The 16,254-nt window shown below is 38.4% G+C and overlaps 1 protein-coding gene across 4 annotated transcripts in view; it reads left to right on the top strand.

The window, feature by feature from the left end:
• OPTN (optineurin) overlaps positions 1 to 13,222 on the top strand; it is a 41,578-nt gene extending 28,356 nt beyond the window's left edge. For 2 of the 4 annotated variants that reach the window (XM_036843314.1, XM_036843312.1), the window contains exons 10-14: positions 372 to 465; positions 1,814 to 1,972; positions 6,861 to 6,991; positions 8,046 to 8,125; positions 12,285 to 13,222. In XM_036843314.1, the coding sequence (XP_036699209.1) occupies positions 372 to 465; positions 1,814 to 1,972; positions 6,861 to 6,991; positions 8,046 to 8,125; positions 12,285 to 12,412 (592 nt within the window). In that variant the 3' untranslated portion in view covers positions 12,413 to 13,222. Of the gene's footprint in view, positions 1 to 371; positions 466 to 1,813; positions 1,973 to 6,860; positions 6,992 to 8,042; positions 8,126 to 12,284 lie in introns of all 4 variants that reach the window. The other 2 variants (XM_036843313.1, XM_036843311.1) reach the window with 1 other exon arrangement.
• Positions 13,223 to 16,254: the final 3,032 nt, after the last annotated feature.

Below are 16,254 nucleotides of genomic sequence, written 5' to 3'. Positions count from 1 at the left end.
GTATGCTGTGACTGAATGGCTACTTGCTAAAAGAAGATAGAATAGCTCTTTTATGCAGATAGGAATCAGGATTTAAGAATAAATTAAAAATTTTTTCTCTTTTATTTATTTGAAGGCGTACTAGTAGACTTTTCTGAGGAGATGAAAGTTAAGTTTTATAATAACAATTATGAAAATTATTTGTAATCTGTCTTGATTGGGGAGGGGGGAATTGTTTTCTTTGCAAGTAAGAACATGCTAGTAGGTGGTGGGATGATAAGGGTGGGAGGGAAGATTTTGTCACCTGAGTGTTCAGAAGAGGGTTGGGAGGTAAGACTAAGCTTCTATGATATTTTTCCAAAGATTCCATTTTAAGATTTCTTTTTAAATAGGTCCAAATTAGCCACTCTACAGTTGACACACAACAGGCTTCTTCAAGAATACAATAATGCACTGAAAACAACTGAGGAACTAAAAAGAAGAGAGGTACTTATAGAAAAAAAATTACTTTCATAGCCATTTAACATTTTATGTAAATATCTAAAGTAGTTGCGTTAATCCTTAACTAAGTCTGGTTTCAAGGGTTGTTTTTCCATTTATAATTGATTTCTTGTGTCTAAGTGTTTATAACATTTTATAACTCCTGATGTTCCACACACGTATAATGTGCCTTGTGTACAGAGGTGATGTGCATGTCCTACGGTCGGAGTACGGTTTTAGCATTTTTTTTTTATAAATTTATTTACTTATTTATTATTTATTTTTGGCTGCATTGGGTCTTTGTTGCTGTGCGCGGGCTTTCTCTAGTTGCGGTGAGCGGGGGCTACTCTTCGTTGCCGTGCACGAGCTTCTCATTGCAGTGGCTTCTCTTGTTGCGGAGCACAGGCTCTAAGCACGCAGGCTTCAGTAGCTGTGGCACACAGGCTCAGTAGTGTGGGCTCATGGGTTCTAGAGCACGGGCCTCTAGAGTACAGGCTCAGTAGTTGTGGCGCATGGGCTTACTTGCTCCGTGGCTAAGCTTTTAGCATTTCTAACAGTGGATGGGTTTGTAGGAGAGCTGACCTGGGCTCCTACATGAGTAATGACTGTATAGTGAGACTGCTGCCTGGAGCTATCACAAGGCTTGCTTGCCTGCTGTCAGTGAACTTGAGGCCCTGGACTTATCCGGCTGCATCTTAAATTATTGTAAAAGTAATAGTAATAATGCCCTCAGAATGGTGTGATAGTTTAAACACCATGGATAGAGATGTCAGGTGATAGATGTATTAATTAACCCAATGGTGGGAATCCTTTCACAATGTATATGTATATCAAATCATCACGTTGTACACTTTAAATATTTTACAATTTTATTTGGCAGTTTTACCTCAATAAAGCTGGAATAATAAAGACCACGGGAGCTTTGATTAGAGGGGACTTGGAGTTTATATTCTTAGAAGTATACTTTCTGTTTTTCATTTACTTTACTAGAATATTTTTCCTCTCTAGGACCTAGTAAATTTTTAATTTAAACATTCCACTGACTTCATAAAGTAAGAGTAATGTGAGTGGAAGAATAGGAGTATCAGCAAGTTACACCCACCCTGAGATAGGGTTTGTTATTAACTCCCTTATTTTAGTGTTTTCTTTTTATAAATCATTATTTTAAATTAGGAAATTATTATCTTCAAGCTGTAAATTAAGTGCATGAAAGTTGCTGAATAAATTATCACTGCTGATTAACAGAATAGTTTAGAGCCAGTCATTTTTTAAAAAATAAACCTTCATCTAATATTTTACTAAAGTAGGTTGAATTATTTCAAAACCATGTCTAGAATAAGTTTGTCTTTTTCAGTCGGAAAAAGTGGATAAGGTAGTGCTGCAGGAACTGAATGGAAAGCTGGAACTGGCAGAGAAAGCCCTGGCTTCCAAGCAGCTCCAGATGGATGAGATGAAGCAGACCGTCGCCAAGCAGGAGAAGGACCTGGAAACCATGGCTGTTCTCAGGGCTCAGGTAGGCTTCGTTCCCAAGTGTGAGCCGAGGCAGGCCAACCCCGATTATATTCTCTAACAGGAAAGTGATAGTGCTTAAAATATATTTTTTGATTTTATACTGTTTCCACCAGTATATTTTTAAAAACCTTTTTACCGAAGTATATCACAGGTGGAAAGTGCACCACACTTTTAAGTGTATTACTCACTGAATTTATCCATTCTACAGTTTATAGACAGCTGGATTATTTCCAGCTTGGGGCTTTGTGTTTAATGTTGCTCTGTCATTCTTATGCGTGTCTCTTTGTTCACCTGTGCATTCATTTCTGTTGGGTACACACCTAGGAGTAGAACTGCTTGTTCATAGAGTATGCTTGTTACTCAGCTTTAATAGATTATGCCAAAGAGGTTTCCAAAGTGGACCAGTTTTCACTCCCACCAACAGAGAGCTCCTATTGCTCTATTTCCTTACCCATACTTGTATTATCAGAATTTTTAACCATTCTAGTGGGTTTATAATGGTGTCTCATTAAATTTGCATTTCCCTGATGGTATGAGAGTGAGTACTTTTTCAGATGTTTACTGGCCTTGTAAGCATCCCCTTTTGTGAAGAGCCTGATCAGGTCTTTGCCCAATTTTCTTCTGGTTTTCTGGCTTTTTCTTAAATTTATAGGAGTTCTTTATATATTCCACATACAAGCCCTTACCAGTTATACTTTTTGCAGATTTCTTCACTCTGTGATTTGCCTTTCCACTCTCATGAAGGTGTCTGTTGAACAAAAATTCTTAATTTTAATGCAGTCCAGTTTATGAGTCTTTTTATTTATGATTATAGTACTTTTTGTGTCCTGTTTTTAAAACTTTCACTATCTCAGGGCCATGAACATATTCTCCTATGTTGTCTTCTAAAAGTTTTATGGTTTTGCCTTTTACATTAAGATCTAAAAACCATCTGGAATTAGCTTTTCTATATGGAGTGAGGTAAGGGTAAAGATTCATATTTTTTTCTGCATGAATATCCTGTTCATTTGGCGCCATTTATTTAAAAGGTCATCTTTTCTTAAGGACTCTGCTGCCCTCTTTGTCACATATTGTGTCCAGATACCCACGGGTCTATTTCTGGATTCTATACTGTTCCATTGGGCTATTTGTACATCCTTGCTCTGGTACCATACTGTCTTATTATAAAGAATCAAATGCTTTGATATCTGGTAGAAAAAGTCTTCCTACCTCATTGAGATTCTTCAAGAGGACCTTAGGTTTTCCTTTTCTTATAAATTTCAGAATTCGCTTGATATTTTCTATTTTTATCATACTTTTATAAATAGCATCTTTTTTAAAACTTCATTTTCTAATGGTTGCTGCTATATAGAAATACAATTGATTTCTAATATTGACTTTCCATGCAGTAAACTTACTCAACTCACATTTGAATTCTAATAATATTTCTGAATATTCCTTTGGACTTGGTACACTAAGATCCGTTGAATAATGACAGTTTTTTTTTTTTCCTTTCCAGTTCATTATATTTTTTTTCTTTCTTTTTCTTGCCTTATTGCACTGGCTGGGACCCCAGTGCAATGCTGTGTAACAGTGGAGAGAGCAGGCAGCCTTGCCTTGCTCTCAGTCTCAGTGGCAGTGTTTTCAGCATTTCACTGTTGAGTGTGTGGTGTTTGCTATAGGCTTTTCATGGATATCACTTATTAGATTAAGAAAATTCCCTTCTCTTCCTTGTTTGCCAAAAATGTTTGAGTGGATATTGAATTTTATTTAGGAAATGTTTTTTCTTCATATAATGATATAATTAGATAATTATAAGCCTTTTTCCTTTAATTTGTTAATGTGGTAAATCACATTGATTTTTAAAATATTAAACTTTGCCTTTCTTGAATTATCCTCTGTATATATTGTTGGATTTGGTTTGCTCATATTTTGCTTAGGATTTTTGTATCTATATTCTTGAGTAAGATTGGCCTAGAATTTTCCTTCTGCTCATGTCCTTGTTGGGTTTGGATTTCAGGGTTTTACTGGCCTCATAAAAACAAGTTGGGGCACATTTCTTCTTTCACTGTTCTCTGGAAGAATTTGTGTACAATTGGCTGGTTGTGACTGTTTTGGCCCACTTTTCATACTGGTGGGTGGAGTCCTTAGAGGAGAGTTTTATTAGTGAACACACATCCTGCCTGAGATGTAAAATCACCAAAAAAGTGGGGGGAAACCTTTTTTTGTTTGTTTCTATTTTGTTTGTTTGCTTAATTAAAAGTGGGATCATGCCATACATTTTGTACTACTTTTTCATTCATGATATATCTTAGATATCTCTCCATGTTATTACTCACAGCCATACGTACTTTTTTTTAACAGTTGTATGGTGTCCAAAGTGTACATTGCCATGACAGATTTAACCAGTCCTCTATTAATGGACCTGTAGGCTGTACCAATATTTTTGCTATTATCAACAATGCTGAACTGAACATTCTTGTATCTATGTCTTTGTGCACTTGTGGAATCTCTAGTAAGATACAGAAGTGGAATGGTTGGGTCATTGGGTATGCCTGTTTTTAAGTTAAATAAGTATTACCAAGTTGTCTTCCAAAAATGCATAATGAAAATTATTCTCTCACCAAAAGTAGATGAGAGCTCCTATTTCCCCACATCCTTGCATCACTCTTTTAAATGTTTGCCAATCTAAAGAAGATAAACAGATTATTTGTAGTGTAACAATGCCAGAAGTTTATTATTCCCTATATACATATTCAGTACCAGCTGCCCAGAGTGGCTGGCCCAGTGAAATATGGAAGTGGTTGACTGAATTTATGGTTTTAGTTTTATTTCGACAGGAATAGAATTTCAACCTGAGCTCTTTAAGGCATTTCCTTTGTTTGTGCATGATAACTGTAGTCATGTACTTTTGCCATGTTCTGTACAGAGACATTTGTTTTGTTTTGATGGATACTCTTGTTCATTCATTCAACAACTCTTTTTTGAGCACTTTATGTCAGACACTGTTCTCACTGCCAGGGATATAGGAATGGACAAAACAAAGGCCCAGTTCTTACTGGCTCAAAGCTCATAAGTGATGGAGGTGAGACTCTAACTCAGATTTAGGTCTGACTCAAAAAAAGCCCATAATCTATCAATGATAACCATAAAATGTTGGATCACTCACAAATGGCAGGAAGTCCCTTAAAATGATCTCTTTATTTCATACGTTTTTTGGTAACTAAAGTGTGATTAGAATATTTAAATTTTTATTAATTTTACTTTTTAAAGTAATGGATAAAAATCTGTATCCGAGAACCACTAAATTTGAAATGAAAAACCCAATTTTAAATATAGGAAGTTAAAAACTGGTATTAAAATAATGCTCAATTCACTATTAAGGCATTCATTTTTACTTTATAATTTTTGTAACAGTGAAGAAGTTACATATTATGGCATATTTACTTTTTTATAGGTAACAAATTATTCTCCAAACGTAGCAGCTAAAACAACAAGCATTTGTTATCTCACACAGTTGCTATGGATCAGGAATCCAAGAGCAGCTTAGCAGGGTGATTCTGACTCAGGGTCTCTCATGAGGCTGCACTCAGGATGGACTGAAAGATCTATTTCCAAGATGGCTCATTCTCATGGCTATGGACGGGAGGCCTCAGTTCCTGACCATGTGTGCCACTCCAGAGGGCTGCTTGAATACCCTCATGACATGGCAACTAGCTTCCCCCAGAGCAAGTGATCCATAAGAGAACAAGGCAGAAGCCATGGTGTCTTTTATGACCTAGTTTCAGAAGCCACACACCATTACTTCTGTAACATCCTAGTGGTTACACAGGTTGGCCCATTCATTGTGGGAGGGGACCACATGAGGGTATGATTACCAAGAGGTAAGGATCACTGGCGCCACCTTGGAGGCTGGCTACCACTGTGGAAAGTAGTATGGTATATGGAAGCGTCCATGGTACATGGGCTTCAGTCTGGGTTCAAATGCTCGTTTGAGCACTTAACTAATTTCCCCAAGATTAAGAGCTATTAAATTTTTAAATGTAAGATGAGCATAGCAATTCTGCCTTCCCAGGATTTTGGATAAGGAGGAAATAAAATGGTCAATAAGGGCACCAAACATAGGACCCTGCAGATGTTTGGAATTCAATAAATAGCATCTATTTATTGTTGTTTTTTTAAAATTAATTAATTAATTTAATTTTTGGCTGTGTGGGTCTTCGTTGCTTGCGTGTGGGCTTTCTCTAGTTGCGGTGAGTGGGCTTCTCATTGTGGTGGTTTCTCTTGTGGAGCACAGGCTCTAGGCACGTGGGGCTTCAGTAGTTGTGGCACACGGGCTCAGTAGTTGTGGCTCGCGGGGCTCTAGAGCACAGGGTCAGCAGTTGTGATGCACGGGCTTAGTTGCTCCGTGGCATGTGGGGATCTTCCCGGACCAGGGCTTGAACCCGTGTCCCCTGCATTGGCAGGCGGATTCTTAACCACTTGCGCCACCAGTGAAGTCTCTATTGTGTTATTTTAAATTTAGCTTAAGGCCAGCCTTCATAAATATACCTGACAGGGTAAATAAACCATTTACTATATTAAGCTAGTGCTGAATATTATTTTTAAAAAAGAGACCAGAGAATTTTACTGAACTAATGGTACACGCAGTATTTAAACTACCTATATCTGTGTAATTGCTGGGCTCTGATAGTTTAAAGCACACACACACACGTGTAACTTGTGTCTTCTATCTGAAGGTAGTTGGAAAGTCATGGTGATTACACTGGTTTCTAGGAGGAACATGTGCCTGTTATTTGCAAGACGTGTCACAGGATGCAGCACTACCTCTTCACCTTATCAGCCGGTGAGCTGTAGAGAATCCACATTTGTCTAGGTGGTAACTTCTGTCTCTTTTTTTCCTCTAACAGATGGAGGTTTATTGTTCTGACTTTCATGCTGAAAGAGCAGCAAGAGAGAAGATTCATGAAGAAAAGGAGCAACTGGCATTGCAGCTGGCAATTTTGCTGAGAGACAATAATGCTTTTGAAGATGGAGGCGGGTAAATGAGGGGAAGACTTAGAGCACATATCACCCGGTCTGTGGGAGAGGTGACCCACAGTGTTTCCTAATTTGAGCTATAAGAATCGCTCTGAGCACATTTTGCGTGACGGTGTCCGTAACACTTAGTTTGCCCTGCAAGGCCTGGCAGCATCTTGTGGGAACCTGATTGAGTTCTTTTAGATAAATTGTAAAAACGTGACATTATGTGTTCCGAAGTCATATCCTGCCATTGTCATGGATGAAATATTCCTAACACTTTAAATAATTCTGTAATGTTTTAAAAGAAAATACAGCTAAAATTACTTCTATCTTTAAAATTTTCATTTTGAGAAAAAACTGAATTATTGAGGAATAGAAATAGAAAAATACGGAGAATAAAATAATACACACCAATATGTATCCATCCAGAATTGACAGTTACTAATATTTGTTTTAGTTGCTTCAAGTATATTTTTATTAAAAGAAAAAGGAGTTGTAGATGAAGTTGCAGTCTTCTCCCCACACCCCCCGCCATTACAGTCCTCTCTCCCTTCCCCACACTGCCTGGAACTGGTGGGATAGCATCCCCAGCTGTTTTGTACTTTTGCATGAATACACATCTATATAATATCTTAAAACAAGGTAATATTAATTTCTTAAAACAAGGTGCCTGGGTTACAAAATGGTCACTATAGGTATTATTCTGCAACTTGGTTTACATAACTAATTTTGAACTCTGTGTGTGTGTATATATATATATATATGTAGATTTACTTCCTTCTGTTTAATTGCTCTGTTGTGTCTTGTTTTAGAAATATGCCACTTTTTTCTAATCTAGTCCCCTATCAATCGACATTTTGTTTGTTTCCTGATTTTTAAAAATCTTCTTTACTTTTACTACGTTGTGTCCTAGTGCCAGTAATATTTAAAACTCAAATTACTCTTAAGTTCTGGTTTCTATGAACCTTGGCTTTGTAGTTTAGGTCTTTTTTTCCTCATACTTCTGTTGAATGCCTGCTTAATGTTGTCATATTTCAGGGTTTCACATATAGTGCTGCTTTTCATCCCAGCAGGCAGTCCCTGATGGAAATGCAGAGCCGTCATGGGGCGAGAGCAAGTGACGCTGACCAGCAGGCTTATCTCGTTCAAAGAGGTGAGTCACGTGGGATTCTAGGTTGTCAGGGCTCCCGGGGTTAGCTATCCTATGAAGAAGATGCTTGAAGAAAAATTCCACTACATTCTATACAATGGATTCCAAATCAAGCTACCAAAAATATAGCACCTATCAGTCTTATTTCCACAGTACCTCAAACTCCATCTACTCTCTACTGAATCCAGACCAGACTCTTCACACTAGCAGTTAAGGCCTGGCACAGCCAAACTTTTGAGCCTTCTCTCACTCTGTTCCCCTATAGATATTAGCCAATGGAATCACTTCCTGTTCCTTGAGCTTATCCTAAGCTTATATAGCTACATATACTTGCTTATGCGGTATCCTTCACGTAGATGCCCTTCCCTCATTCATATCTCTCTTCCTACAGTCTCTTTCCAGTGAACTCTTACCCCGTTATTTATGTGTTCTAAATATGCATTTAAGTACTCTAATAAATAAGCTCCCTTGGAGCTTATATGCTCACCTGCTTCCTGTTTTGCACATAGTAATGTTCCCATTTATTGAGAGTTTACTATGCGTGGGTGCTGTGCTGACCCCTTCATACATATTATTTCATGTGATCCTCAAAACTTCCACGGGGTATATACTATCACCATCTTCCAGAAGACAAGGTTAAATAACCCAGGATCACGAGGCTTGTTAGGGGCAGAACTGGACATGGAACCCAAGGTTATCTGACTCTTCACCACTACATGGTACTGCATGTAACAGACTGGCACTAATTATGTCCTACATCCAGATTTTAATTCCCTGAGTTAAATTGATCATGAAATTGATCATGACACTTATTCAAAGTATGGTGCTTTGTTTATTACGTGGTTTTAATACTCTAGTAATAATGTTCTGTCATTTACAGTAAATTACATCACTGAAAGGGAAGTATTTTCCTTGAGCCTAGATGTGAAAAAACATAAAATTCTCAGGATCAAAGACTGACATAGCTAGATGAAAAGTTAATAGCAATGCCACTAAGAAGAATCAGGGTGTTAGATGTTATCCAAAATAAAAAAAGAGAGAGAGCGAGAGAGAGATGTTATCCAAATTTCACATAACTGGTTCTTTAACTTTTTTTAAATGCTGGCTGAGTCTAAGTCCCTTCCACATACCAACAGACTATTGAAATGGAACTATCACAGTGTTATCAACAGCAAGGAAGCAATATTAGTATGTATAGTTAACTATTAAATCCTAGGGAAATTTCTGAGTACCTCTTTTACCTCCTAACTCCACCGATGCCCCCCGCCAGAGTTCTTTTACAGGAAAAATTAGGTTAAAGTAAATATTAGAGGTAGTAATTCAGGTTAAAAATACACATAGAAAAAAAATTCCAAAAAAAAAAGAAACACACACAGTATTCATGGGGCCTGTGCAGAAGCAGCACAGGGGCTGACATAAATAGTAGCCTCAGGCACGTTTAGCATCAGCAGGTAACGCTGTGTCCTCTGAAGGTTGCATCTACCCACGTGAGCACCACCAGGCCTGTTCTCTAACGTGAATTTAAATATCCTAGGAACATCCATATACCCCATACCTAGAAGTGCCTCCAAGATTGTTTTGGTTCAAAAAAAGGACAATCTCTTGCACCTGGATTTCTTAGGGGAAGATTTCCCTTCCTCATAGCTATATAAGGCAAATATCTATTTACACTTAAAAAAAAAAAAAAACTGGTCAAACACTCTTTGACTTATAATCTAAAAATTGCCACAGAGTGCAAATGTATTCATAATTATCCTAATAAGCTTTTTTGTCTTATAAAAAACAATATTCCAAACAGAGATTGTCTTAAGATTTTTTGTTTGTTTCCTAACAAAGCTGCCTTAAACAATAGCTCCTCTCAATATATTTCATCATGGTTGTCCTCTGCCGTCTGCAGCCGTCCAAGTGTCTACTCTGGTCTGGGCGCTTGACTGAACACGAGGGAACAAACGGGCATAAGGCATGGTCAGATCCGTGAAGGCCTATGGTTTAGTTGGAGAGACAGGATGTGCACATAAAAAGATGAATTCATAATACAAGATAACAAGTAAGGAATAGAAATAACAGTGCTGGAGATAAGAGGAAAGGATAACCCCTAAGGGCCAGGGGGGTTGAGAAAGGCCTTGGAAAGATGTGACTTTAAGCTTGACCTGGAAGCCAGGATTTACATAACTTCTGTATGAGAATAAAAGGGCAAAGGCAGAAATGAGTGTGATGTGTTAATAATGAAAACTGACTAAGCTTATTTTATAGTGAAGAGCCAGGAGGTAGAGGGAACCCATTAGCTGACTGATAAAACAGCCCCAGTCTGCATCTTGAAACCTAGACCAGGACAAAAATAAAGGCACAGACGGATGCAATAAAGTTTAAAGGGACGAATTAACAGTCCCTGATAAGTGGCAGATTGTCATCTAGAGCAGGGTTCGGTAAACTGCAGCCCACAGGCCAAGTCTGGCCTGTCACATGTTTGCATAAGTAAAGTTTTATTGCAGCATAGTCGTGCCCTCTTATTGACATATTGTCTGGCTACTTTCATGCTACAGTGGCAGACTTGAGTAGTTATGACCGAAATTTATGACCTGTAAAGCCTAAAATATTTACTGTCTGGCCCTTTACAGAAAGTTACTGACCCCTGATCTAAAACAATGAGACTGTTAGAAAGCTCCCTGCTTCAGAAATCATGCCTTGTGATCAGTATTTCTATTCAAGGGTGCTTCTAAAGTTTGCTTAACACAAACTATCCGTAACAGTCTCCCATGTGAGTGAATTCAAATAATATGCTCAGAAGCAAATAACCATATTAAATGTTACCTCGGGCTTCCCTGGTGGTGCAGTGGTTAAGAATCTGCCTGCCAGTGCAGGGGACACGGGTTCAAGCCCTGGTCCGGGAAGATCCCACATGCCGCAGAGCAACTAAGCCCGTGCACCACAGCTACTGAGCCTGCACTCTAGGGCCCGCGAGTCACAACTCCTGAGCCCACGTGCCACAACTACTGAAGCCTGTGGCGCCTAGAGCCTGTGCTCCGCAACAAGAGAAGCCACTGCAATGAGAAGCCCACGCACCACAACGAAGAGTAGCCCCCGCTCGCTGCAACTAGGGAAAGCCCGCGTGCAGCAACGAAGACCCAACGCAGCCAAAAATAAATTAATTAATTAATTAAAAAAAAAAAGTTACCTCCACTATCATCCACAAAAACAAACATTTTGGGGGCTGAATAAAAATCTAGAGACCTGGGTGGAGACGCTGAAAAACTAAAATGCTTTGCATCGGTGCAGAAAGATCAGATCAACGAGGTGCTCTGGGAGCTAGAAAACATTTCCTGTACTGAGCACGGTTTACACACAGGGGACCTGCCGAGAGCCATGACTTCTTCAGAGCATTCTTTGCTTTAAGACTTGAACCTCAGTCCAACTCCAGAATTGGGGGAAACAATAGGACTGATTCTTCAATTCCTTCTCCTCACTTCCTTTGCCTGGATAACTCTTGTTCATTCTTAAGACTCCTCTCAAGTGGAGCTGGTCTCATCAGGGGGCCTGTCTGCACCGAGCAGTCTGAGCCAGGCGCCCTTCTCTGCCCTCCCCCACAAAAGCACCTTGTGTCTGACACAGCCTCAGTGCTCCCCTCACGTCCTGCCACTGTCTCTTTTTCTTGCCTGATGTCCCCACCATGTCTGTATCCCTCTCTCCCGTCTCCCACGTGCTCAGAAGCATCTCCTGAACGGCCGTAATTGTTGTCTCTGCTTCTGAGAAGGTACCTGCTATTCCAGGATCCCTCTCTGTGCTCTGCTCACTGTCCAAGTTCTCCGCTTCTCCTTAGCTTACACCCTCATCTATCTCTTTTCCTCTCTCAGATATTCTAGTTTTTACTAGAACATGTATCATCCTGTACCTAAAACCGAAACCATGTATTTTCACATACCTGGAACCTGGAATAGAGCCTAAATCCTAATATGATGGGGAAGCAGGTATTACTTTTGGAGATTTTTTTCTATGTGTGTCGATTACTTCAGTTAAAGACCAAAAAAAACCCTGTATTCATTTCCCACGAGGTATTGATTACCAAGTTTAACTGATGTTAAAATTAAAATTCACCATCTGTTTTTAAAAACTGCTTGCAGCATGGAAAGAATGGATTAACATTTCATTTAATGCTTATTCCCAGGAGCTGAGGATAGAAACTGGATGCAGCAGGAACAACAGAATATTCCAGTTCATTCTTGCCCCAAATGTGGAGAAGTTCTGCCCGACATAGATACACTACTGATTCACGTTACGGACTGCATCATTTAAGTGTTGACCTTTCACCTCCCCCAAACTGTTGGTAAATGTCAGATTTTTTCCTCCAAGAGTTGTACTTTTGTGTCATTTGTTTCACTCAAATATTTTGGCTCATTATTTTAGGAGAAAGAAAACCATTATCTTCTAAAAAGGATATTTTTTGGTGCATTCCCATAAACTCGCAAAATAGAATCCTTAACGTACCACTCTTCTGATAAGAGGTTTGTTTTTTTTTTAATATTCAGTTGATGTGAGCACTGAACTGTCCATGCGGGTTATGAGTGTGTGACGTCGTGGATAGAGTAAACGTGGTAATAAGATGGAAGAAGCCTCACTGATTAAGAACTTTCTAAGGAGGCAGGAAAAATGAAGTGGTCACAGATTTAATCAAGAAAAGTGTCTCTGAAGTATTTTTAAATAAATTACATTGTTATTTTTCTTTATTCATTTAAGACAGATCTATCTGGGGTTGTGTATATGTGTATATCTTACAGTTTTATTTCAGCCACAGCACCAAAGTTATGATGTGGCTCTTTTCAGATGAGCCCTGTGACCTTTTACTTGATCATCAGGACAAGTGAAAAAATACTGACCTACATGAAGCGGATACATTAGGTTCACTGGATTTCATGTAATCATCCAGTGTAAAGTTTTCTTTTTCTTTTGTTGTGCTGCAGGTATATGTTTATCAACTATACAGTAAATAGTGTATTAATTTCTAAAAAGAATAGCTATCTATTAATTTTCTTCCTGGATCAGGCTCTATATTCATAATCACAAAAATAGTTATTGCAAAATAAAATTTTGCTTATGAATCCTTCACATTGTTCATATATGACTAGCTGATTTCATAGGATGTGTTTTCTGTATTCAGCTTCATATAAGCTTAATATTTATTCAGAACCATTTTGTTAATTCCATGAATATGAGCAAATCCCTTTACTAGATACCAGTAAGTGGTGTTTGAATTAGAAACTGTTCTTTCTAAGGAGGTGAAAAGATAGGGATTTGCCATATTTTGTAAACCTACAGTTTACCAGCCATAAAAGTTAGCAATGTCCTTATGTATCTATATCCTAAAATATTTAAGAGAAAAATTTTAAATCTCCTCTGTTTGACTTTGTCATAAGAATCTCTCCTAGACAAACCTGACTTGTGTGTGCATATGTGTATAGGTATATATATATTTTAAAACAGGAATCAAAACAGTTAATTACAGCTTCATGCCAGGAGAACACACTGCACAAATTCAACAGTAATTTAGATCTCCCCCTCACCCCAGGGGGTTTGTTAAAGACATTTCTAAAATAACTATGAAAATTTTACTTTTAATTTCTTGTTTATAGTTTCTAGTTTAAATTTTTTTCCCTTACTATCTTATATTGGAGAAGATAGATTTCTACAGTATCCTAAATAAAAAAGCAAACCAAATGGTTCTACACTTACGTTATTGGGAATATCCTTTTACTTTGTTCAAGTAAAAATATTAACCTGACCCCAATGTGAAATAACAGTGTGAATGTGCTTATTAAGCCTGTGATCAAATTGTTTCCTTGCTAATTAGAAGGACTGTAGATGAAGGCAAGTTCATATGGTCAATTTAAATTAAGGCTATTGTTTTGGGGGAATCAAACAGTTTGGTAAACAACTTGTAAAGTCTGTGCATGTCTTATCCAGTTAATTTAGTCTTCAAAGGCCTTGTTCCATGTTACCAGTCAACTACACCTCATCAGAATTTAGGCCCCTCTACTAGGGCCAGCCATGCTGTATTCTTGTGTGGCTAATGGGAACAACAGAAAGATGGGAAATGTGAAGAAATATGAGTGAGCAAAAGAAACTTTTACAGCTGATAATTTTACACAATTAAGTCTTTAAATATTATGTTTAAAAATAATTTTGATCTGGTCTGGCACGTAAGGAGCTTGGATGTCATCACTCCTATCCTTATAATAAGAAAAAAGCCGAACAAACTTAAAATCGTCAACTCTTTTAAATCTTTCAGACAACTGACGTCACAGGGTAAACCTCTGCCCCCAAACTGGAGAGACAGACAGGGAGATACAGAGAGTCGCTGATTACCAGACCAGGGTCTCAGGAGCAGAAACCACAGGAGCCAGTACCTGAGTAGGAAAATGTAAACTGTAATTGAAGGATTGCGAAAGTCTCAGTGTGGACGAGCTTGAGAGTTAAAAACTCCAGGGGGAGCCCAGTCTTAGGGGGAACCCTGCACTTTCATGAGTTTTACCTCCACAAGTCCTACCAGATTCCCACAGTAAAGATTAGAAAAAACTCCCGCATAATTCCAGCGGGGGCCGGGGGGCAGGCGGGAGTAGACATTTTGAAATACACCAGAGCATTCTGTTCTTCTTAAGAAGGCTGCCCTCAGGGAAACTTTTTTACCAGAGCCTAACTTGCTGGGATATTATCAGAGCCTGACCAACCTGGGGGAACAGATATACCCAACTTCTGCCCCCTTATTCTTAGCACCTAAGGAGGAGGGAAAAAACCTGTAAAGGTCACAGCCCGGAGGCACAAGCTCACGAAAGGACTAACCATAGACCTATAGAATGCTTCCCCTCCCCGCTACCCCTCACCACCACATCAACAGGGCTTCTGTATAATAACAAGGGATTACAACGGAAAGAACTGCATGCCCTAGAATTTCTCTAAGAAGAAGTCTATAGGGAAACCCAGAGACAACAGTGGAGACAAAAACAAGGGCACCAGAGGAAATCTTAGCATATGACACAGCTGCAGCAAACACTAATCACGCTCCAACTCCTAGCCAGATAAACAAAAAACCCCACACCAAAGGCCTATTTACGTCAGTTCCTTTTACCTAGTACATCATGTTCAGTTTTCAACAAAACATTATAAGGCATACTGAAAGACCAAAAAACAGTTTTTAAAGATAAAGAAAGCATCATAACCAGACTCAGACATAATGGATATAAGACTGGGAATTTGAAACAACCGTGATTAACATCCTAAGAGCTCTAATGGAAAAAGTGACAATATGCAGGAACAGAGGGGTAATGTAAGCAGAGAGATGGAAACTCTAAGAAAAAGTCAAAAGGAAATACTAGAAATCAAAAAGCCTGTAACAGAAATAAAGAATGCCTATGATGAGATCATGAGTAGAAAGACCATGGCTGAGAAAAGAATCAGTGCGCCTGAAGAAATGTCATGAGAAACCTCCAAAACTGAAAAGCAATTTTAAAAAAAGAATGAAGAAGAACAGAATATCCAAGAACTGTGAGGCAGTTACAGAAAGTGTGCAAAGAGAATACCAGAAGGAGAGAAGGGGACAGAGGAATGTTTGAAGTAATAATGGCTGAGAATTTTCAAAAATTAATGACAGCTACAAACCACAGATCCAGGAAACTCAGAGAACACCACACAGGATAAATGCCAAAAAAGTCTTCACCTAAGTATATCATGGGCAAAAAGCAGAAAATCAAAAACAAAAAAAATTTTTTGAAAGAAGCCAAAAGGGAAAAATAACTTACCTGTAGATGAGCAAGGATAAGAAATACATCAGACCTCTCTACAGAAACCATGCAAGCAAGAAGAAAGTTGAGAGAGAAGAACCACCAACCTATAATTCTGTGTCCATGGAAATTATTCTTCAAAAGTGAAGGAGCAGTAGACTTTCTTAGACAAACAAAAGTTGATAGAATTTGTTGCCAGTAGACCTGCCTTGCCAGAAATGTAAAAGCTCTTCAGAGAAGGTCAAAAACTCAGATCTATAAAAAGAAAAGAAAAGCATTAGAGAAAGAATACATGAAGATAAAGTCTTTTATTTTTCTTATTCTTAATGAACAGATAACAGGTTTTGTCGTTTTTTGTTTTTT

Source organism: Balaenoptera musculus, chromosome 2, assembly GCF_009873245.2.
Source record: "Balaenoptera musculus isolate JJ_BM4_2016_0621 chromosome 2, mBalMus1.pri.v3, whole genome shotgun sequence".
NCBI lineage: Eukaryota > Metazoa > Chordata > Mammalia > Artiodactyla > Balaenopteridae > Balaenoptera > Balaenoptera musculus.
Note: the sequence above shows the minus strand (reverse complement) of the source record. Positions and strands in the feature narration are given on the sequence as shown.